At 44.9% G+C, this 23881-nt stretch overlaps 1 protein-coding gene across 2 annotated transcripts in view; it reads left to right on the top strand.

The window, feature by feature from the left end:
* The window catches only part of ZNF608 (zinc finger protein 608), a 98437-nt gene extending 74632 nt beyond the window's left edge, over positions 1 to 23805 (top strand). The window contains exons 3-6 of one of the 2 annotated variants that reach the window (XM_060143490.1): positions 17733 to 17820; positions 18338 to 20792; positions 22467 to 22770; positions 23473 to 23805. In XM_060143490.1, the coding sequence (XP_059999473.1) occupies positions 17733 to 17820; positions 18338 to 20792; positions 22467 to 22770; positions 23473 to 23723 (3098 nt within the window). In that variant the 3' untranslated portion in view covers positions 23724 to 23805. Of the gene's footprint in view, positions 1 to 17732; positions 17821 to 18337; positions 20793 to 22466; positions 22885 to 23472 lie in introns of both variants that reach the window. The other variant, XM_060143489.1, reaches the window with a different exon arrangement.
* The last annotated feature ends 76 nt before the right edge of the window (positions 23806 to 23881 follow it).

The following is a 23881-nucleotide window of genomic DNA, read 5'->3' as shown; positions in this document are numbered from 1 at the left end:
CTTAGTTGCGGCAGGCAGCCTCCTTAGTTGTGGCTCGCTGGCTCCTCAGTTGTGGCATGCGAACTTTTTTTTTTTTTTTTTTTTTTTTTTTTTGCATGCGAACTTTTAGTTGTGGCATGCATGTGGGATCTAGTTCCTGGACTAGGGTTCGAATCCAGGCCCCCTGCATTGGGAGCGTGGAGTCTTAAATTGCGCCACGAGGGAGGTCCCAAGATGTGACATTTTTAAAGAAACTATTTGTATTATTGGGAGACCTGAGATAACCAAAAGCACACTGGGAAAGCAAATCATCATTCTGCATTTCACTTGGCACCAAGAAAGTCCGTAGTAGAAGTCACAGGCCACTTGTTGAGGACAAATGGTGCCTGTCCCATTTTCAATAACCCTAACCAAAGGGCAGGTGACCTCATCTGTGCCAACAAGGATCACACCTGGAAAACATCACTCAAAACATCACCTGAGTCTTTCACTAGTAATGGTCATGAATGTGTAACCCAGGATTTGCACTGCTGAGCAGTAAGTTAAATAATTGTATTATCTCCTTGAAATCAATTTCTGGTGATTACACATGCAGATTGAAAACCATGGCTTTAAGATTTACATGCGGCAAATAAAATTTACATTCCCTGAAAGGCAAAGAAGGCTGTCATTTCATGCTTTCCTAAGCTTCATTGTCTATTTCCCTTTGGTACACACAAGCCGCCTCGGACGCACCAGTGTGCGTCCCATTATGGAGAGAGAGTTTTCTGCTCTGTCAACTTTGTTTTATAAAAGCTCTGTTTTCTTTATTACCTCTGTCTATTACATCTGTAAAATTTATTTAAGCAATGACAAATCTCTCTTTGGGGCCCAGAGTCTGGGAGAAGAACCAGTAGCAGGCTATTGGGAGGAGATTTGTTGGACCTGACTGTTCGTTAAATTGGAAAGAGCAGGGGGAGAGGCCAGCGGTCCAGATCTGCCAGGGCTGGGTGGGTTACGGTCTGTGTATGTCTGCATCATGTGAGCAACAAATGTACCTCATCAGCTGCTTTTGTAATAGTTCAGTAAAAGTGGATGGCTCTTGAAATCCCAGAGGAAGGTTCCTGGTTTCTTTAACTTATAAGGGTACTTATACTTAGTTCACAAAAATTTCTGATAAAAAATGGAAGATAAATAAAGCCAAATTGTTTACATCTATATTATCATCATCTGAAAATGGAAAGAATCAACCGAGATGGGCTCCTTCACTTAGGAAATATCAGAATCGGGTGATGAATGACGCTCAGCTTCACGGTTTTTGCTTTTATATTTTAATTTGTGTATATAATTATAATACGGGGGTTCCTTTATGCTTTTATTCATTTTTTTATTGAAGTATAGGTGTTTTTCAGTGTTGTGTTAATTTCTGCTGTACAGCAAAGCGATTGTTATACATATATATATATATACATTCTTTTTTAAATATTCTTTTTCATTGTGGTTTATCATAGGATATTGAATATACTTCCCTGTGCTATACAGTAGGACCTTGTTGTTTATCCATTCTATATAATAGCTTACATCTGCTAACTCCCACTCCATCCTTCCCCAAACCCTCTCCCCCTTGGCAACCACAAGTCTGTTCTCTATGTCTGTGAGTCTGTATCTGTTTCGTAGATAGGTTCATTTGTGTCATATTTTAGATTCTATATATAAGTGATATTAAGTGGTATTTATTTGTCTTTCTGTTTCTGACTTACTTCACTTAGTATAATAATCTCTAGTTGCATCCATGTTGCTGCAAGTGGCGTTATTTCGTTCCTTTTTATGAATAGTATGCCATTGTATATCTACCACATCTTCTTTGTCCATTCATCTGTCGATGGACATTTAGGTTGTTTTCATGTCTTGGCTACTGTGAATAGTGCTGCTATCAACATAGGGGTGCATGTATCTTTTTGAATTAGAATTTTGTCTGGATATATGCCCAGGCGTGGGATTGCTGGATCATATGGTAATTCTATTTTTAGTTTTCTGAGGAACCTCCATACTGTTTTCCACAGTGGCTGCACCAACTTACATTCCCACCAACAGCGTAGGAGGGTTCTTTTATGCTTTGATTCATTTTAATGTTTCACTTGCCTTAAAAGAAAAACCCACTTATTGAGTACCTGCTCTTTGCCAGGCACTTTGAAAGAGATGGTGCTTAGTCTGAGAGGTTGGCAGGTAAAAATCGGGCATCCTGAATGTTACGGTAAGTTCTGTGATAGAAATATCCACGGATGCAGTCAGGCAGCCTCAGGGCTTCCTAGTTCAGGCACCTGAACTCAGACTCCAAAGATTAAGGCAGGTCCGGGTTCTCCAGGCAAAATGTAGGAGCAAAGCATGAAGTGACCTGTTGTGTGCCAGGGAAGTTTAAAGGCACCTTGAGGTGTGAGGCAGGGGAGAGGTAGTGGTGAGTGGAAAGGTAAGCAAGGCCTGACTGGACAGTGGTAAGGATGAACAGGAGGGGATGGAGTCCGGAGAGAGTTAGGAGTCAAAACAGGCACGACTTGATGACTGATGAGATGGGAACGCTTAAACAGAAGCCGGTCTGCGGGTGTGAATTGTGACACCTTTGAAACAACACCTAAAATCCTAAGAAGTTAGAACTGTAGTCTACAGTGAGTTCTAGAATCATCCCTTGGTTTTATACTATGGATAATACCTTCTAAGCAGTTAAACATAAATTGAATATAGAAGCCTTTCCAGATTCTGTGCTTTTCCCAGACTACTGTTTTCTCTGACACGGCACGTTATAGGAGAGAAGAGTAGTTCAACAAATTAAGGGTTTTAAGCATTGGTATGCTGGTAGATAGTTAAGCGCTGACTCTGGGGTGGGAGGTGGGAGCTGAGAGGAGGGGAGCCCTGATGTGTAGTGTTTGCTGTTTTCTGTAGTGTATATTCTCACCATGGTTCATTTCAAGCTTCCAATGTGGTGTCTCACGTGGAGCTGGGACCAGACGCATGCACAGACCTCCAGTCTCACCACTGATCAGCACGTACATGGCTGTAACCTTGTGGGTTCCCGTCCATGCATGCGTAGTTTCTTCATGAAATTGTGTTGTTAATAAACTTAATGTTTATGTAAACTTGTACAATGCATTTAGGAGCATGGTGCAGATGCCATGCCTGCCTGTGTCAGCCTGCCTGTGTTCAAATCTCTGACTGGGGGCAAGTCAGTCAGTTAAACTTTCTTATTGTTAATTTGCTCACCAGTAAAATAGTAATAATAAAAGAACCTGGCATGTAAGCGCTGAGAAATAAATGAGGTCATCTGTGTAAAAGCACTTCTTCTTGTGACCCACACATAGTAAAGCACTCAATCAATGTTCTTATATTTATTTTCTGTCTTTACGCCCTGGGGACAGTAACACAAATGTTAACTGCCTGTTGTGTAAAATAATGCTGCCTTTATTAGTTTTGGATTGCCATCTTTGAAGCTTCAGAAGAGACTCCAAATTCAACTATACCAAGATTCAGTAGCAAATCTCGAGTTCATTGTGTCTAGAGGCTTAAACATTTCAGTAATCAATTTGGCCCCCTTGCAGCTTTAATCTTATTGACTCAAGACTTATACTTTATAGTCTGTTTTTATATGTAGCAGCTAGTTGAATATTTTAGTTGATTTTTCTCTGAATCTTTTCCTAGCTTTTTTCTGGGTGGTGAGACATAGGACGACTCAAGGAAGGCCTTTTGTGTAAGAACAGGCTACGCGTGCAGTTTTGTCTTGAGTACTTTACAAAAAAAAAAAACGTTGGCCCTGGTAGCCCATGATACTTATGAGTTTAATGTGCTTTGACCATTGCACTCTTGGTTGAGTTAGAAAATTATAGTTTTCTTTAATATTAAAGTTGAGTTGAACTGAATGGCACCAGAAGATGTAACCTGTGCATCAAGAGACTTTGTTCTCTTAACTGTCACCTCTTGGGAAAGCTTATCAAATCCAGTATTAACGTTCACATACCTTGGAGTCAGTATACTGTCAGACACACAGTGAAAAATGGTTTTCTGTTCACTCGCTTGGAAACACATGCGCTAATGTCTGTGTACTGATTCGTATACCAGTATATACTAAATAAAATAGCGTAATCTATCTCGTGGCTAAATGGTATAGGATTTTGTGACCCCAAATCTCTAAATCAAAAGCTAAGTAAAACACCAAGCCGTTTGGATTTTCTGTTTTTCTGTATCCAAGAAATGTGATTTCTACAACGTCAACATGTGATTTTCTCCTTGGCACCAAGGCTGTTGGTCAGCAGTTTCAGCACGTTTGGAGGGACTTTGCTGTGTGGCATGCCTGGTCTGGGCACCCACTGCACTTAAGGGACCGTCCTGGTCCCATAAGTGCTTGCCCTTTCCCAGGCCCCTGCCTCCCCTCCCCCTCCCCTCCCCTCCCCCTCCCCTCCCCCTCCCCCCTCCACTGGGAGGCCCGTTTGGATAAGAAACACATGGTCTGCCTGGTTTTTCTTTCAAAGAAAATGAGAAAGCCTTTGGACCACTAATTCTGCAACCCCTTTCCAGTGCTACATTCCTCAAAGGAAACCTGAGTGGAATTTTGTACCCTCACCCTGAGGCCATCCAGTTTGTTGCTAGCTGCTCACAAATCTAACTTCCCGTTTCAGCTGAAAAAGGTCTTTAGTTATTTTAAGCAAAGGACATCAGAAGGAAATAATATGTTTCTACCTCATTTCTCCATCCAGCGTTTTCCTGTCCTGGGTACTAATCCACACAGTTACTTGTCGTCAAAAAAAAATACTTAATGTTCCATATGCCAACTGCCGAGCGGTAGCATTGTCCCACCAAACATTCCGTGTTTGCGTTGGTATTAGAATTAGCGATTTCAGGGTCTGTGGTGGGTACAGATCAGATTTTGGTCGTTTGCGTTGTATGTTTTCACTCTTGGGAGAATTACAAGGCAAGCTGGAAGGATGCTGAAATGTTGCGTCAGGTCTTCTTTCCCTGGAAAGAGGTGTATAAAACACACCCTGATGATGAGCAGCAATTAACAGTGCATTACTTTCTGGAAAAGACTTCAAGCTGGCTGCCCTGCAGGTCAGAGTCGATAAAGACTGAGTTACTAACAATAGCCTTTCTCTCCTGCGGAAGCCTTGGACTTAACCCTAACTTCATCAGACCTGAGAAGAAGAGAATCATGTGAACAATGGGAGTCTTGGAGGTTGACTTGGGCCTAATGCTCAGAGGCTGTAAAAGCTGTCAGAGCGTTTGACCGATTGGCTCTCACGCCTTAGTCCCCAGTGCAGAGCTCCAGCGGTCCAGCCTCTTCTCAGAGGCTTGATGTGCCACCTGGGGTCAGAACTTATCAGCCTGCGGGGCTAATGTTTCAGAGGAGGCCAAAGTGCAGTCAATAATTTATACGGAAATTTGTGCTCAGAGTTGCAAGGAAAGCAAGTTTTGACTCGAATTCTCGTTGGTCCAAAAAAGAAGTCCAGGTCAACTTAAAATATTCCTGCTGACATCGTTGTTGCGTGTATTAATACCATTTAAGGCAAACTTTAATTGAAGAAGAGAATTCGAGTCGTCATGGGATATATCTATTTAGCATTTATCATGTGGAGCTAAATTTCAGAATCAGTAGGTGAATTGGGGAAGGAAACACTGGCAGTTTGGAATTTATTAAAAAGCAAAAGCTAATCACCCCTAGGATGTAATCATATGACTTTGGAAACTAATGAAGTATCCTTGGGGAGTGTCGGTTTACAGGCTCTAGAATTGAGGTCGGTGGTACTGACAGCATGGAGAGAAACGTTAGGTAATATCAAGGGCTAGAGGAGATACAGGTATCAGAGAGGAATTAGGTTTCAGTTAGATGCCTTGAATCCTTCATCTGGTTTGCAGAGAAATGTCACCCAAAGTTAGCCGAGATGGCTGCGCGTGACTGTGTATGCGGGAGTGTGTCTAGAGCACCTCTGTGTCCACGTAAACACATGTATTTATACACACGGTATATAGAAGCAGACAGCCAAGCAGTGACACCGAGCGAGGATGGTCAATCAGTAACCAGCTAAGTTTTGTTCTGCTCCAGCAAAACCATGACTTGCTCCAGTAAGTGCTAACAAAGACCCTTTTCCCTGTGCTCTGCTCTGGGAGAGAGCACTGTTAGTCATGCTTCATTAGGCTTGTTTACAGAAAAGAGCTGGTCTCTAAGCACGTTATTGAAATACTTGTAACTCTGTGGGGCTGTTTTCTTCCCTGAAAGATAAGAACTTTGGAATGTGGGATGGGGGAGGGTGGGAAGGCAGCCTCTGACCATTGTCATGAAAACTGGTCTGCTCAGCTGGGGTCGGAAAGATGAGTTTGCATTTAAGCTCTATCTGCATCCCCCGTCTGGTTTCTGTTGTCGAGGTACTGGGGACCTTGAAATTTGCTTTTTGGTAATTTAGACAGATGTCGGGTGTTCCGTTCGCTGTTCCTGAAATCTTGATGTGAGGTTTCCCTACCCCAATTCAGAGAGGAGGCTTCAGGGATTTAGAACTGCATTTCTCAGTGGCTTTACTATTGAGTGCTGAAATGAGGAAACGTTTGTTTTAAACAGTGGATGTGGTAGGAAGGATGACTTTTTATTGGTTGAAACTGGTGGTAGGTATAGAAGTAATAAAAGTTCTTTCTTAAAACCTTGAGGTATAGTTGATTTACAATGTTGTTTTAATTTCTGTATACAGCAAAGTGATTTGGTTTACATCTATATATACATTCTTTTTTTAAATATTCTTTTCCATTGTGATTTATCATAGGATATTGAATATAGTTCTCTGTGCTATACAGTAGGACCTTGTTGTTTATCAAGTAATCAAAGTCCTTAGTATTGGAATTTGCAGCCCCTCAGATTCTCAGAGATAGATAGATACACCACATGTTCAATAAGCGGGGTCACCAGGAATACAGGATAATTAGTACAGATGCCCATATCTGAGGTTGCTTCCCCCGGAAGCAACACAGGAGGCCCTGCTTGCTGCTGGCTGTATTTCCCAGTGGGGGATCCTTAGTACGTTGGCATCTCCCTCCATTCTTCAGTGGGTGGACCTCAGTTACAGGAAGAGTCCAGAGGTGAGAAAGCCAGAGTTCATTTGCTGAGTGACTATTTTGTGTCAGTATCCCGTTAATTGCTTTCCACAAATTACACCTTCTCTGATATTCATATTATTCCTACTCTGTAGATGGGGAAACTGAGGCTCTGAGAGGTGTAGTTCAGGATGAAGCAGCAACGAAGTGGCTTTGAGCCTGGTGGGTCTGTCTCCAGAGCCATCTCTCTAGGCGTTTAGGCTGTTCCGTTCCATCCCCGGTCACTCTGAGTCTTTCTTCTTCCCTTGTCCAGTCCTTGAAGTAAAATAGACTGCAGACTGAGCTTGATTAGACTTAAGCCTTCAGTTTATTTATTTTTTTCGATTACATTCTGAACCTGAGCCATAATTATGTGGCTTCACTTACCAGAGGGTGTGAATTACCTCCCATGCTGCCTGCTGGCCATGGCCACCTCCAGGTGTGAGCAGGGAGGGTCCCCAGTGACAGAAACCTCACTTATCCCATTGCCTTAAGTTGCGAGGCTGGCTCTGGCTTCTCTGACGTCCACGTTCCTCATTTCCTTTTTAGATGTGCAAAGACGGTGAGTCTTAGGGGACACACAAAATACACCCCTTTGTGTGCCAGATACATCAGAGCCTTCCCGTTGACGTACACACACACACACGCACACACACACACACGCACACACACACACACACGCACACACACACACGCACACACACACGATTGAGAGAGGCAGTTCCTTGTTTTTCAGCTGCTGTTGTAAATTGCTATTTTAAATTTCAGCAAGTGGAATAATAGCAGAGTGATCATTTCCAGTAAATGCTGTTGGCCTTTGTAAAGAATGGCTTGTTCAGAGGTTTTATGATTTACGGGGACACAGCTGGTGGCCGGCAGAGCTGTAGGAATGTGTGCTCTCCTGAGCCCAGTAGAGCTGCAGATGGAAAGGGCCCAGGGCTGGCACAAAGCAAATAAGCGCTCTGGCTTTAAATAAAGCATCATAATTTATATGAAGCCTGGCTCTTCAGTCCCAGGGAGATACATGCATCAGTAGCAGCTTTTTGATATGAGCATAATTGTCAGTTGGTTCCCACTGTCTCCTTATATCTCAAGGAACTGGGGATGGTAAGAAGTTACTTTAAAAATGCAGTCCTAAAATCTCTAGTTGTGTTAACGCAGATTCTGACAAGCAATTCGCTAGCATTTAAATCTGAAACTGCTAATTACCCACCGAGATTGATCTACAAGAGGTCTGTGAGGAAGACAGGTGATGAGAGGTATTGGGAGAACGGATGCCTTCGTAACCCTTCCGCGAGCCTACCCCCTTCCCCAAGTGTGTGAGGGTTTTCAGTCTTAGATTTTATTTCCTTTGCATCTTTCAGTTTCGTTCATCCCAGTGATTACTTTGCCTCCCCTCTTGCCCCGTCCCTCTGCTGCTCCTGCCACGGGGGAGCATTGGGCATGAAACAGACTGCGGCCTGCAACAGGAAACAGGGACAGGGCAGGTATCTGTTAAATGACCTTTCAAATTCATGGCTTCCTGCGCCTTCCTTCTTCCTTTTAGCCCTAAGAACACTCTCTTTTGGGGGCAGTGGTGTAGAGGGGAAGGTTCTGCCTTCAGTATAGTTTATTTGTGGCCTGGTTTCGCTGTTCTATTTACCTGTTTTTCAAGTTGCAGAAACAGCATTGTGGAGATCCTGGATGCAGACGTTGTTAGCCGAAAAGATCCTGTAATTAATATTAAGTGCAGGAAACAACTGGGCCTGATGATTTGAAAGGCCTGCATTCTTCCAGTTGCTTATCTTCAGTGGCCTGCGAAGCTGCAAGTGGGAGTGTAGAGAGGCTGTTTCCCTCTCCTCCTGGGGCATGCTGGCTGTGTGCTGTCTGCCCAGGGCCCCTAGCTGTCTCCTAAAATAACCCTGTTAAAGGAACGATGTGTTAGGAGGTAATAAAATAACAACCATATCGTTATCATGGCTCATTGCAGGCCTACTTCAATAAATACTTATCAGATACCTTTCCCAAACTTCGGAATGCTTTTATTTAAAGGAAGAAAAAATGATCTCCCAACGAGCTAATAATTGAAGCTTGTGAGACTGGATTGGGACAGGGGAGTCCATTCTGTTACTGTTGGCATTGAACCCTCGTCTTCCCAGGGAGAAAGAGAAGGGGGCGGGGGGGGGATGAGAAATCATTCTCCCACTCTAATGAGGAAGTTGTGCCTCCAGAAAGGAGAGGGCCCAAGAAACCTGCCAGCACTAGAAATCATTCATCTAAGTGCATCTGATTTCACATAAACTAATGCCTGCCTGCAAAGGAGGAGGAGAAAATTCAGGTTTAGAACTTTGCCCCGGAAACCAGAGTGGTGCTGTCGCTTATCAGGCCTCAAGGATACCTTACTGAGACTTTCAAAGACAAGAAAGGAAACCTCTTTGTACAAATGTTTACGTGTGTACATATACTCTGCACAGGTACCTGTTCAGTTAATGCATTTAAATTGCTCCAAATGGCTGTCTCAGAGACTGTGTGTTTTCTGTTCTGTCTCTTCTCTCTCTCTCCCTCCTTCATCTTTTATCTTTTACCTGTTGTGTTCTGTCTGGGCCCTGATGGATCACAACCTGAAAAGCATCTTCTTGGGAGCACAGGTGTGTGGGGGGGAGTGAGGGGGCTTTGGACGCAGCCTGGCTCTACCCCGAAATGTCTATAATGACACCTGTGAACTATGAAACTTGCTAAAACATAAGTACTGATTATTTAAAAGAAGTAAAGCATCTCTTAGTAAATATTATTTGAGCTCTAGTGATCTGTTTTGATTTTTTAAAAATTATATCTTGGGCTATGAAAGTTTTCATGAAGGCTGAAACTTGTGTAATTCTTGGTCAGTGAAAATACTGTCACCATCCACATATATGGTGCAGGCTCCCATGCAAATGTGTGGGACAGCATTTCTGTGTTCCCGGTGGTGCCTTACAAAAAGAGCCTTATTCCTGCTCCCCCTTTTTACCCACAAGACTTCTTCACAGGCCATTGTATTTTCTAGAAGAGGGGGAAGGATAACGTTTCTAGGGAAGTGAGAAAAGAAAAGCAGCGAGAGCTTCTTTGCGCTGACCAGTCAACTGGGTATCGACCACCTGTCTTCACGGGAAAGAAATAGATGGCAGTGAATAAGCGAGAGTCTAGTTTTCCAAGAAGCTCAATGATTTTCCCAAATCAATACAGCTCATCAGGCCTCAGAACAAAGGCTGCGGGGGAGGTGACAGTGATGGAAGTGGCTTTCTGTTCTTTTGTGTATTAAACCATAAGACCCATGGGGAAACAGGGTTTCTTTAGCCAAGTTTCCCCACCCCCTCTTCTAGGGCTTATCTGATGTATTTGTGGTGGTGGGGGGGAATCCTTTCAGGTTTTTTGTTTTGTTTTAAGATTTCCATAGATTCTATCCTGATGATCAAATGTACTTTTGAAAGAGATAAGCACAGTCAAGTAAGAAAGAACATCATCTTTTCAAATGTAGATTACAACAGCCTTTTGCCATTGCTTTTTGATATTGGTTTAACACATTTATTTGAATTAAGGTCTTACATTTTTTCTTGTTATTTATGGAAAGGCTTTAGACGAACCAGAAAGAAATGTCTCAGTGTTCAGATTAACCTCTGGCAAATAAAGAATCATAACTGTCCTCCCATAAATGGACCTTGTTCCTAATGTCCTGAAAATAACACCGAACCCTACTAGGAATGCTGAACTGTCATTGGAGAGGTTATAATTAACGTAGACAGCGTGGTGCCGGCATTTTCCAGCCGCCGGCAGAGAACATCTATCCGAACCAGCAATTTTTAGCCCTTCATTCCTTTAATCTTTAAGCTCACTGTGCTTTCATAAAAGCAGGACATTAACACCAGAGCAGTGCGTCTCTGGGGTTTATGACTGGGGTGGCGGCACACTAGGGCATAAAGCGTTCATTACACTTCCCCTTGTTACTACTGCCCTATCTCCCAACCCCATTGCCTACACTATTTGTTCAGATAAAGCCCACTGTTCAGGGTGACTAATCGCAGCACTGTGTTCCAGATGGTTTGATTACAGGATGTGGTTAAAGTGACTCTTCAAACATTCAGCCCAGCAGTAGAGCTCTTTCTTAAAAAAAAAATACTGCATTTTCTGGTCATGTCACAACACTTATTTTCCTGGTCCTCTCGTGCTCCATACGTCCTTGGCAGAGGTAATAGGAAGGTCCCTCTGTTCTTTGGCTGTCAGGTACTTCATTGGCAACCCAGTTGTGAATTTAAAATTCCCCCCAATGATTATAAACTCAACTTTGTCCTTTGAAGAAAGACCTATCTGAAGGTTTGAAGCTCTGAAGCCAGAAACATGAACAAGGATACTAGACAAGACTCAGCTTTTTAAAAAGTACCAGTGTTGGGCACAACAGAATTTTAGAAGGAGGGAGTTCAGTACAGAGGAGTGGTGATAAATCCTACCTTGTACAATAGTCACATTGTATGAAAATCGACAGTAATGTGATATCCTAAATACATGAACTTTATCCTGTACTCAGGAAACAGCATATTGTGACATTCCTATTGTCACTAATGTTTCTACTAGAAAAAAAAAAATGGAAAGGAGGAAAGAAATGTGTACACTTAAAAAAAAAAAAAGGATCGTGGCATAAATGGGTTCCATTTCGGTGTTACTGGAGTGAGGTTTCTGTTTACTGCACAAGTGCACACCCAAGCCATCCAGATGTGGCAGTGTGAATAAGAGGGTCAAAAAACGATGTCGGATTCCAAATTCGGCATTTGCAGTGCTTGGCGAAAGACTTCTGTCCCAGGGGTGAGGCACTTTAAAAACTCTGAAAGAGTCTGTAAACTCTACTATAAACAGAGTTAGGCTGATCCGCTGGGAAATCAGGCATTTGCCCAGTTCTTGAGGAAACATCTTCACAAATCCCAGAAACAGTAATTCATAAACCATATTTATAACATCTTCAAAGCGAAATCTCTCCACGGAGAATTCCTATCATCTTGAAGCTAGTGCGAGACGATGCTTATTGGAAAAGTATGGTAATCGTGAAAAGAAGACACTGGGTAGCATTCCCATCTCGATTTTCTTCAGTCATCATCTAGTAGCCCCTGGGAGTCGAATGAACTCCCTCCATGTGCTGGGCACTGTGCCCACAGGTACGGTAGGTGCAGACAGTACTCATGTTTTCAAGGAGTGGAGTCGGGTTGGAAGAGACAGGCCTCTTGTGTATATGAGTGGAGTAAGGTTTTAAAGGGACCGTGTAGTTTAAGACAGTCTCCGCAGTGTTCAAACAGTAAGAGTCTATTTGCTGCTCACCTAATGGAGTGAATTCGGTCTTCCTGTTGGATGCGGGTTCTCCTAGTCATAGGGTCCCAGCTGAAGGAGGCTCTGCCATCTTCTGTGGCCTTCCGGGTTGCTCTGGTCTCCATGCCAGCGAGCCAGGAAGGTGAAGAGGTCTGAGGCACACGCACAGGAGATTCTTCTGGGTCAGGCCTGGCAGTGGCACTTATCGGTTCACTTGCCTTTCATAGAACTGAGGGACAGGAGCACGTCTAACCGGTAGGGAGGAGGCTGAGAAAGTGTCTAGCTGTGGACTCAGAGGGAAACCATGGATTCTGGGGAGCATCCACTGGGGAGAGGACTTGGGTGGAGCATAGTGGGGACTCAGGAGGGAGTGGCCGTTTTCTGGCGGTATGCGTGGTCTGTGTGTCTGGAGAGGATTCATAGAAGAGAGAACGTTAGACGTGGTCTCTGCTTGGTCCTAATTCATTAGAAACCTGAACTTTCCTTGGGGATTTGGTCAAGTCCATCTTTAAAGGTTTTTTTTCCCAGGGCAATTAAAAGTGTGATAACAAAAATGGTTGAAGAAACTTGTTTATGCTGGAGGGGAAAAAAGAGGGCAATTGGAGGCAAAGGGAATATCGACATGGTCATCGACCTTGCGTGGGTGAAAGGCTGTCAAGTGGACTGTCTGTAGGGTATCAGAAGGCACAGCCAGGACCTAGGTGTTCAAAGACAGATTGTAGTTCAGAACCAGGGACAACTTTTTTTTTGCGGTACGTGGGCCTCTCACTGTTGTGGCCTCTCCCGTTGCGGAGCATAGGCTCCGGATACGCAGGCTCAGCGGCCATGGGTCACGGGCCCAGCCGCTCCGCGGCATGTGGGATTTTCCCGGACCAGGGCACGAACCCGTGTCCCCTGCAACGGCAGGCGGGCTCTCAACCACTGCGCCACCAGGGAAGCCCAGGGACAACTTTTTAACAAGATGACTGGAAAATATCAGGACAGTCCTGGGTCCTGGTGAGACACCGCCCTCCCCCCCCCCCACCTCCACCCCATCAGGGATGAAGTAGGCGGGAAAAGGGACACACAAATATGAGGGCCTTGCACTACCCATTGGCCTCTGTCTCATAGCTATTATATCCTTGTCTCCATCATGGTCCTCTCTCCCTTCAGTAGCTTGTGACCTACAGGTTTCTACTCTTGTTATCAACTTTCCCTTCTATACCACTAGCTCAGATTCCCAAAGCACATCCTTGTTTAGTTACCTCTGCTTCAGTTGCCCATCACTGGAACAGTCAGAGGAGGCCAGGGTTAGGATAAGTGGTCTAGGAGCCTAGTCTCCTGAGACTACCCTCTGAGCAGGGACTGTGGGCAGGGCGGTTACTATGAAAGTCACATCCTGGGTCTAGTTTAATGAGATCGATTAAGGGGCCTCCTCTCTAGTATGGGTAATATGCAAACCATACTTCCACTTCTGGAATACAGGGTATCCCTATGTTCGGCTACAAATTTGCAGACTCTTAAAAGTATAGAGTTTGTATGGAGTTACAGGCAAAAAACATGGCTGATTCTGTAGCACCAGATAGGTTCCTAGTGTCGTATACCCTGTAGATGCACAATAAATGCTTAATGGGCCTGACCATCTCTCTGGGAACACTTAACTGCAAAGTATTGACAGAGGAGATAAGAGAACACTGTGAATGTGGAGTCCTTGTGGGATCTCAGGGCTCTTTTTGGCTTTTATAGAGGTAAGGAAAGGGCTCAGGTTATAGAACACAGGCCACCTTCTTACTAAGTGTCCAGTAGCTAATATGCTTTGTGGCGGCAGCAGCTTAGATTGTGTACCAGTATCTAAGACATACCCTTAATACAAAGAAGAAAACCCTGTGTGGGAAGCGCACCCAAACCATCTGTTGCTCTCTTCAGCTTTATTTTTACTTTATTGGTAATAATCTGAAGATATTTTTCAAATTTAAAGTGTTACAGGGCAGGCATTATTAGCATTTTGAGAAAGATGATGCCCAGTCTGTGGGTGGGAAGGGAAGATAATAAATCTGGTGGGTTACCTGAGAAGATAAAGATGAAAAGGACTTGTACAGAGTGTCCCCAGCACCTTGCAAATTGCCCAGATGTTTGAAGGAATAAGTGTGTAGTTAGAGAAATATTAACTCATTTTGGAATAAATGTACATTTGTTTTTAGTTTATATATGATAAGTGAGAAAAGTAACCATGCCCAGGTTTATAAAATTCAAATTTGGGCTTCTGAAGGACTCATGTTCATGTTGGGCATTTGTGCCTTTAAAAAAGTATAGTCTGCTTTATATGGCCATGGGTTACAAAGTGTTCAAGATGCTGTGACTCCAAAATAATAAGCCGTTTATATCTTTTAGAGCTAAACATTACCTTTGTACTTGGCCCCTCACAATAGGATGTTGTCTAAACATAGACTTCCTGACAAAGAAACAGTACACTTTGTAGTTTATATGAGAAGCATTCCTTAAGCCTTCATTCCAATACAGAGCAGATTTGGCTGCGTAAACATGTGCGTGCGTGTATTCGCACGTGAATTCTAGGCAGACATAAATATTACGTGACATTGTGGACTGTGCATATAAAGAAAAATAGACCAAGCACACGTATTTAATTAAGAAACTGTTCAAAATCTTCCAGGGAGTAGAGCATTTATTTTGAACATTTTTTAAAATATAGAGGGATTCTAGGAAAATTAGGCTGACTTATTGAGGCCCTTTGAAGTTGAAAATAGACTTTTTTTTTTTTCAGAATGATAATGATTATAATACTGTCACTTGTACTTAGATAGGAGTGTGGCTTCAAGAAATAGTGTCAGGCGATGGGAATAGTTTTGCAGTGTGGAAGTTTCAACTTGTGTTTCTCCCATGTGACAGCTTCACCCGATAACCCCACCTAACCAACGATTAACTTTGTGTTGGGGTCCCGTCCTTCTCTCCGGCCCCCACGTTTCCCTTTGTCCTGTTCCGAGACCAGGAATTTGATGCTGAGACGGTTGTGAGCCGGCTGGCGTGATGTGTGTGCGTGGAGCTGCGCAGTGTGGGTCGTGCTGGGAAAGCCAGCACGGTCACGTGGACAGTAGCCTTTCAACACACGGATCAGCCCGCGTTGATTTACGGAGCTGGGCAGCCCTCTGTCCCCAAGAGAGCCCCGGCTCAGGGAGCGCGCCCTCGCCTCGTGGCGAGCCCGCCACCGCGGCCGCCTCTTCCCCTGGCGATGCTCCTTTATCCCGGGCTGCTGCCTCGCTGGTCCGGGCGGCCGCCCTCGGCTCAGCCAATCAGACGCCGGCGTTCCCAGCAGGCGTCGGCCAATCCGCGGCCATCATTTGCTGGAAACGCGAAACCCTTTGGGGAAAAGCAATAACAAAAGCCTTTCACTGCAGACAAATGTTAAGTGTCTGTGCAGACTTTTCCTGTTTTTAATTTTATTACTGTAAGAATGGAGGGTTTGTTGTTTCTTTCATGTTTCCTTTCAAGCAATTTTAATTATACATTTGTGCTACATCAGGGACTCTGGAACGCGGTGTTTCAGCCTATTGCGTCTAAAGCTAAAATGCAGTACCCTTCTGGCACTACAGATAGATTCCTGCACTGTAAATATAGCTGACATGCTAAAGAATTTTAAGCAGCTGCAAAGGTCTTTGACACCACACACAGTGCCCCAGAGAGCAGATGATGAGAAAACCAGCTCGTCTTACCCTTCGCCTTGTCTCCCACCCGCTCCCTTTTCCTGAAGGGATGTGCTCATAAAGAATCCTTTCCTCCAATTGTTCCGTCTTGTGCACATTTTGACCAAATGCCTAATTACCATCGATTCTCATCTCAATAAGAATTTTTATACTCAATGGCTTTAATTTTTTTTTCCCTGAAGGAATTAGAATGGAGTCAACAATGATTTGAGGAAATGCTTGCTTTGCTTCGTGCTAACTCCCCCTCAACCCCCCCCCGCCCCCCACTGATATAGTGAGTAAGTTCAGCTGTCACCTAAGTAATAGTAACACAGACCATATGGGAAACAATTTTTAAATCTCTTTTTGGGCCTTTTGAAAGAAATCCTTTCTTCCCCACTATGAGTCCCAACGATGCAAATATTTTACCTGCTGTTAAAGACATTCCCAAGGAAATGAGTCTTACCTTGTGAGGTGTCCCTTGCCACAAAGGAGTTCAGTACAGATTTTCTGCAGAATTCAAAACGGCAGTGAGCAAGCGAGTAAACCAGCTAGAAATAGACTTTGAGTATTGCCCCTTGGTGTTTCCAAGAAAGAAGGGGGAGTGGTGCTTTATAGAAACTAAGACACACTTAAATACTTTATTTCTTTACCCTAATATTTTATGTGTGTCTCAAAATCTAGGTCCTTTTACTGTATGCTTTAAAGGAGTGAGTTTAAAAAAATACGGCACTTGTCCTCTAGAGAAATAAAGAGGATGTTATATTTTGTTTCCCTGTGACATTTGGTATACTAAGTGCACTTAAGTTTAGTAATTCACAGATGCAGCGCTAAATTAAATTGTCTGTCTGCAAAGCAGTTGGGAAAAGCAGAATGGCTTGCAGGAAACAAGCATGTTGGTTTTGAGGTTGTTGTTTTTTTTTTTTTTTTTTTTCTAATCCTCTGTGGCAAATGCTTACTAAAGTTGATTCTAAAGATAACCCCAAGAGCAAACCTATTGTGCACATTTATTTTCTTAAGAGGGCTATTTTAGGAGTCCTTAATATGAAACAATACCAAACAGTGAAACAGATACCATACCAAGGCTGATTCTTGTCTCACAAAGCCAGAGAGGGGAGGATTAGGAAAGAGAAATCATAGCTGATTGTCTGCTATCTGAACTCCAAGCTCCCGCTTTCCCCCCTTCTAGACCTGTTTTTGTGCATGCGCATCATTTTTTTCCTAAATAAAAATCACTGTTATTTTATATTGCTGAATTGGAAGCAAAACCGATCCCTTTCAGTCACCTTCTGGTTTAAGCACTGGTAACTGGGGCTTAGTTTTTGTTGGCTGCTTGCCAAACGAAAGCAATTATGTGTAATAATAGAAAAATTAAGAGGTGAGTGTTGCTGTTTTACAGCAGGACATGGCAAAAACCATTTCCTTCTGTCAGCAGTATCTTGATTACACTCTCACACGCAGCCCTTACCCTTTTGTACCACGCGCGTATGCTCGTGAACACACACACATGATTTCCTGTGGGTTTTTGCTTGAGGTCACTGAAACCAGAAAGAGGAAGAATGCAAACCACAGCTTTTGAAAGCAAATGAGAATAGAGCTTTGCTGGTAAAAAGAACGGTAATAATAAATGAACTGGAAATAGGGTAATTTGTGCTAACCTTGGTCCATCTTCATTCCCCACTCCTGCAGGTGTCCTAGTGGTCAATGTCACGTGGAGGAACAAAACTTATGTAGGGACCTTATTGGACTGCACCAAGCACGACTGGGCCCCTCCCAGGTAGGCATGGAGCCTTTGATTTCAGGCTCTGTTTTCCTCTCCTCCTTCCTCTTCTTCCCCTCTCCTTCCCCCATCCTCTCTTTGCAAGGAGACTACAGAGAGAGATTAATAATACATAAAAGTCAGCTTGTAATTGAAACCAGGCAAAAGAGCAATGAGCAATTCAGGATTGAATACAGTAAAATGCAGATGCTGGGTTGCTTTTTTGTAGGGAGATCACTACTTCCTGCCCCCTTCTCTTTCTCCTTTGTTTTCTTTTTCTCAATATGGGAATTTGAACTGGATTGGAAACTTAGCTACCCGAGCTGGTTTTCTGAGGAAGAACATAAGCCATTGGTAGCCTGTTCTTTCGCAGGTGTTGGAATTGTCAGTGGAAGAATTGGGTGACTTTTCTTTATTTGGGCCCAGCCCTCAAGCTGCTGGGGTGTTGCCTGCTCTTTGCTGCATTGCGTGCCTTGTGATTTCACTCGGCTCCTTTGGGGATGCTCGTTTTGACATCTGTTACTTGCTTCCCTAGGTTCTGCGAGTCACCGACCAGCGACCTGGAGATGAGAGGGGGCCGGGGCCGGGGGAAAAGAGCGAGGTCTACCGCAGCTGCCCCGGGCTCGGAGGCCAGCTTCACAGAGTCCAGAGGACTGCAGAACAAGAACAGAGGGGGGGCCAATGGGAAAGGGAGGCGGGGCAGCCTTAATGCCAGCGGGCGAAGGACACCCCCGAATTGTGCTGCGGAGGACATCAAAGCCAGCCCCTCCTCCACCAACAAAAGGAAAAACAAGCCTCCGATGGAGCTAGACCTGAACTCCAGCTCCGAGGACAGTAAGCCCGGGAAGCGTGTCCGCACAAATTCGAGAAGCACTCCCACCACCCCTCAAGGGAAACCAGAGACGACTTTTTTGGACCAGGGCTGCTCTTCTCCGGTGTTGATTGATTGTCCGCACCCAAACTGCAACAAAAAGTACAAGCACATCAACGGCCTCAGGTACCACCAGGCTCACGCCCACTTAGACCCAGAGAACAAGCTGGAGTTCGAACCGGACAGCGAGGGCAAGATCTCGGACTGTGAGGAGGCCTTGAGCAACGTGGCGCTGGAATGCAGCGAGCCAAGCACAAGTGTATCGACTTACGAGCAGGTGAAGGCGCCAGTGTCCCCTGGCTCGGGGAACCCCCCCGGAACCCCCAAGGGGAAGAGAGAGCTGATGAGCAATGGCTCGGGCTCTGTTATCGGATCGAAGCCTGGGAAGAATTCCGGCAAAAAGAAGGGCCTCAACAGTGACCTCAACAACCTTCCCGTCATCTCCAACATGACGGCCACCGTAGACAGCTGCTCGGCAGCAGACGGCAGTTTGGCTGCCGAAATGCCCAAACTGGAAGCAGAAGGCTTAATCGACAAGAAAAATTTGGGAGAGAAAGAAAAGGGCAAAAAAGCCAACAGTTGCAAAATGGACAAAAACCTCTCTAAGCTTAAAAGTGCCCGGCCCATTGCCCCTGCACCGGCCCCAACGCCGCCACAGCTAATCGCAATTCCCACCGCAGCCTTTACGGGCACCACCACGGGGACCATACCCGGACTGCCCTCCCTCACAACCACGGCGGTCCAGGCCACACCAAAGAGTCCTCCGTTAAAGCCCATTCAGCCAAAGCCCACGATTATGGGGGAGCCCGTCACCGTGAACCCAGCGCTCGTGTCGCTCAAAGACAAAAAGAAAAAGGAGAAGCGGAAGCTGAAGGACAAAGAAGGGAAAGAGACGGGGAGCCCGAAAACGGATGCGAAGCTGGGCAAACTAGAGGACGCCAAGGGGGCTGGCAGAGATGTATCTGGGCATTTTTTAAAGGACCACCTCAACAAGAATGAAGGGCTGGCGAACGGACTGTCCGAGTCACAAGAGAGCCGGATGGCCAGTATCAAAGCCGAGGCTGATAAGGTTTACACTTTCACCGACAACGCTCCCAGCCCTTCCATCGGGAGTGCCTCGAGGATGGAGTGCAGCGCTTTGGTGAACGGGCAGGCGCCCGTGGCCCCGCTGCACGTGCTGACCCAGAATGGGGCCGAGAGCTCCGCAGCCAAGACGAGCAGCCCTGCCTACTCGGACATCTCTGATGCTGCCGATGACGGCGGTTCTGACAGCAGGTCGGAGGGCGTGAGGTCAAAGACCAGTTCCCCGTCAGATATCCTTTCCAGTAAGGACGGTGTTGTAAAAGGGCATTCTTCAACGACAGCACAATCATCTCAGATGAAAGAGTCCCACTCTCCCTATTACCATGGCTACGATCCTTATTATTCTCCGAGTTACATGCACCCTGGGCAGGTCAGTGCCCCTGTAGCTGGGAACGGCGGGAGCGCGCAGGGAATGAAGATCAAGAAGGAGTCTGAGGAAGATGCAGATAAGAAAGACAAGGCAGAGCAGCTCGAGGCCAAGAAAGTGGACCATAATTCTGCATCCTTACAGCCTCAGCACCAATCGGTGATCACGCAGAGACACCCGGCCCTGGCTCAGTCACTGTATTATGGCCAATATGCCTACGGGCTCTATATGGACCAGAAGTCTCTGATGGCCACCAGCCCTGCCTATAGACAGCAGTATGAGAAGTACTATGAGGACCAGAGGCTGGCAGAGCAGAAAATGGCCCAAACTGGGAGAGGAGACTGTGAAAGGAAAAATGAGCTCCCCTTGAAAGAGCTGGGCAAAGAGGACAGTAAACAGAAAAACATGCCATCGGCCACAATCTCAAAAGCTCCCTCTACTCCGGAGCCTAACAAAAACCATTCTAAACTAGGGCCGTCAGTGCCTAATAAATCTGAGGAGACAGGTAAATCACAGCTTCTCTCCAATCACCAGCAGCAGCTTCAGGCCGACAGCTTCAAAGCTAAGCAGATGGAAAACCACCAGCTTATTAAGGAAGCTGTAGAAATGAAATCTGTCATGGACTCTATGAAGCAGACAGGTGTAGACCCAACCTCGAGATTTAAACAAGTAAGATTGTGGAGTGTGGTCCCCACAGGGAGAGAGCAGTCTGAGGCTTGTACGTGGCTGGGCTTGATCTGGTTAAGAGTTCTTCACAGGAAATCCACCCAAGGGCTCCTTAGGCTGGATTCCTCTTCTCCTGAAAAATATTTTCAATGAATTCTCGGGAGTTCTTGTGTACCTCTGAAATGTACATCGCCCACTGTTTCCTTGTCATGTTGTGTAGTGAAAAGAACCTTGGCCATGTGCTTTGCAGACTCATGTTCCCTGCCGTTAACTAACTGACTCTGATGAGGTCCCTTCACTTCTTTCTGAGTCCAGAGTGAGGGAATTCTACCCCACAGTGGCTGAGTTCTCTTCTAACTCTGAGATTCTGAGTCTGAGCACTCAAACAATTTGTTCTTTTACATTTTCAAATTCCTTTTGGCATCTTCTGGGCATATGAAGATGGCGACCTTAAATTCACATTTCCCACTCATCTTTTTAATGAAACTCGGGGTGTCTTGAGGTGCCTAGAGTTCCGTTTTACGTTCTACATTAAGGACCCCAGAGCAGAGCTCAGAGCTTCTCGCTTGTGAGGAGAGCGGGGAGTCTGGGCAGATGGGCCTCAGGCAGTCACCCCAGAGCCCCCCTGGTCAGCCAGTCTGAGGTGAAATGTGACAACACCTGAGAATCGGTCACCGTGAAACCACGCACGTGCCAGCACTTTCTGTCACAATTCAGATGTCCTGACTCAGCTGCAGTCCCACGAGTATGAATTCTGGTATTTCCCAGCATCCCAGCCCCACTGGGAGGGAGGGGGGCTTAGAGGTCCCTGGTGAATCAGAGCAACAGAATCCTTTCTTCATGCTCATTTCTGTCCCAGAGTTGGGCCTTAACCCCAGATACCCAGTGGGTTTATATCATGAATGGCATGGGCAGGTCACAAAGGCCATTTAAGGACCCTCAGTTTCCCCATTTCTGGAGGCTCGAATCAAGCTGTGACTTCACAGGGCTGCATTAGAACTATACAATTTGGGAGGTTGATGGATGCCTTTGTTTCCTGGTAGAAAAGCCGTAGTGTGTCCTGTTAATTTTTAATTTTGTTTTGATTAAGATGTTAGCCCATAATGAGACGTGATGCAGTTATATTAAGCCTCAGCTGCAGTAGGTGAAGAAAATGTCTTAGGAAACCAAGAGTTTTCCCCTCTAAATGATGTAAATTGATATAATAATTACTTAAACTGTAGTAAAACTTACTTAAACAGTAAGTAAAACATTGTTATCAGCTTGAGTTTTCTGAATTCTTTTTACCTGTGTGAGATGTTAAAAGGAAAATGAGGTTAGATTAAATATGTCTGAGGATGTTACCTAATGTTAAGAATTGACCTTAACAGCCCAGCTCTGAATTCCAGCGGAGCTAAGTTTTGAAGCTCAGCTCCACGAACTGGGCAGCGGTGTGACCCTGATATTACTTGAGCTTGAAAAACTTAGCTTTTGTCTTCTGTAAAAGGGATTATTCATGATGCCTACCTCAGACATTATTCCTCTGTAAGAGGAGGCGGTAAAGCTCGTTGCACAGTGCGAGCATATAAATAAATGTTCACTTAGAAGTCATAGTAATCGTGCTGTCATGGTGATGAATGAGTTTTTCTTGAAAATTGAAATTTTGAAACATGTCTTCTTCTTTTCCCCCAAAATCAGGATCCAGATTCAAGGACATGGCATCATTATGTATACCAACCCAAATACCTAGACCCGCAAAAGTCAGAAGAACTCGATAGAGAGAAGAAACTAAAAGAGGATAGTCCCAGGAAAACCCCCAACAAAGAGGGTGGTGTGCCCAGCCTTCCCGTATCGTTAATGAGCATCAAAGAGGAGCCCAAAGAGGCCAAGCGTCCTGATTCTCAATCCTTGGATGAGAGCAAGCTGAAAAACGATGATCGCAAGACTCCCGTGAACTGGAAGGACTCTCGGGGAGCCAGAGTGGCCGTCTCCTCCCCCATGAGTCAGCATCAGTCCTACATACAGTACTTGCATGCTTACCCTTACCCGCAGATGTATGACCCCAGCCACCCTGCATACCGGGCTGTTTCTCCCGTCCTAATGCACAGTTACCCTGGTACGTGTCACGGGTTCTCACTGTATTGGAGGGAAGAGGCTGTGTTCAAATGCTAGCTATTTTAAAACTCAGGATAAATTAGATGCTTCAAGAGGGACCTTTGTTTGGCTTGTATTTAATGCTACTTAAAGAAGTCCCAAAGATGAAATGGATTTCATGGAAGATTTTTCATTTTTTAGACGAAATGTCAAGAGTCCTTAGCTCTAGTTTCCATAGGCTCTGATGGTCTGCTGCAGCCATTAGACTGACAGATACTTTATGGCCTAGGAAAATATTCTGAGCACTTACTGTCATAATCATAACAGTTACTATTCCTTGGAGTTAAACGGACACATAAACATATGAAATGGCTGGAAGCTCATTTCTTTTTAGAAACCTCTGATCATCAGGATGAATTAACTGGGAGAAGAGAATCGGAGAACCTAGATACAGTTTAACGATGACGTAGCCCATTCTTAATGCCCTATTCCCTACTTGAAGATCTCCGACTCTTGTCCCAAATTCACGTCATCCAAATGGTTTTTGTTTTTTGGGTTTTTTTTAAGATGTCGTCTGTAACTTGATGTGGCATTTGCTGTGTATCTGCAGGGGCCTATCTCTCGCCAGGATTTCATTACCCTGTTTACGGGAAGATGTCAGGGAGAGAAGAGGCAGAGAAGGTCAATACCAGCCCTAGCATCACCACGAAAACAACCACTGAATCGAAAGCACTGGATTTGCTCCACCAGCACGCCAGCCAGTACCGCAGCAAGTCTCCCGCTGTATGCCTCCTTTTGTCATCACTAACAAGTACTATGTTTCAGGGGGAGAAAAGCAGACAAGCTAGAGAACAGTCTTGAAATATAAATGGTTTTGGAACCCAGCTGTGATTTCAGGGTGCCGTTTTAGTCTAATATGGAAAGAACGGCATGTTCAAAAATAAGATGCTTTCATACATGGGGGAAAAATTGTGAAAGCGTGTAAGGTAGCAGCAGTCTTTTCTGTTGGAAAATCTATA

The sequence above is a fragment of the Lagenorhynchus albirostris genome, chromosome 3 (assembly GCF_949774975.1).
Source record: "Lagenorhynchus albirostris chromosome 3, mLagAlb1.1, whole genome shotgun sequence".
NCBI lineage: Eukaryota > Metazoa > Chordata > Mammalia > Artiodactyla > Delphinidae > Lagenorhynchus > Lagenorhynchus albirostris.
Note: the sequence above shows the minus strand (reverse complement) of the source record. Positions and strands in the feature narration are given on the sequence as shown.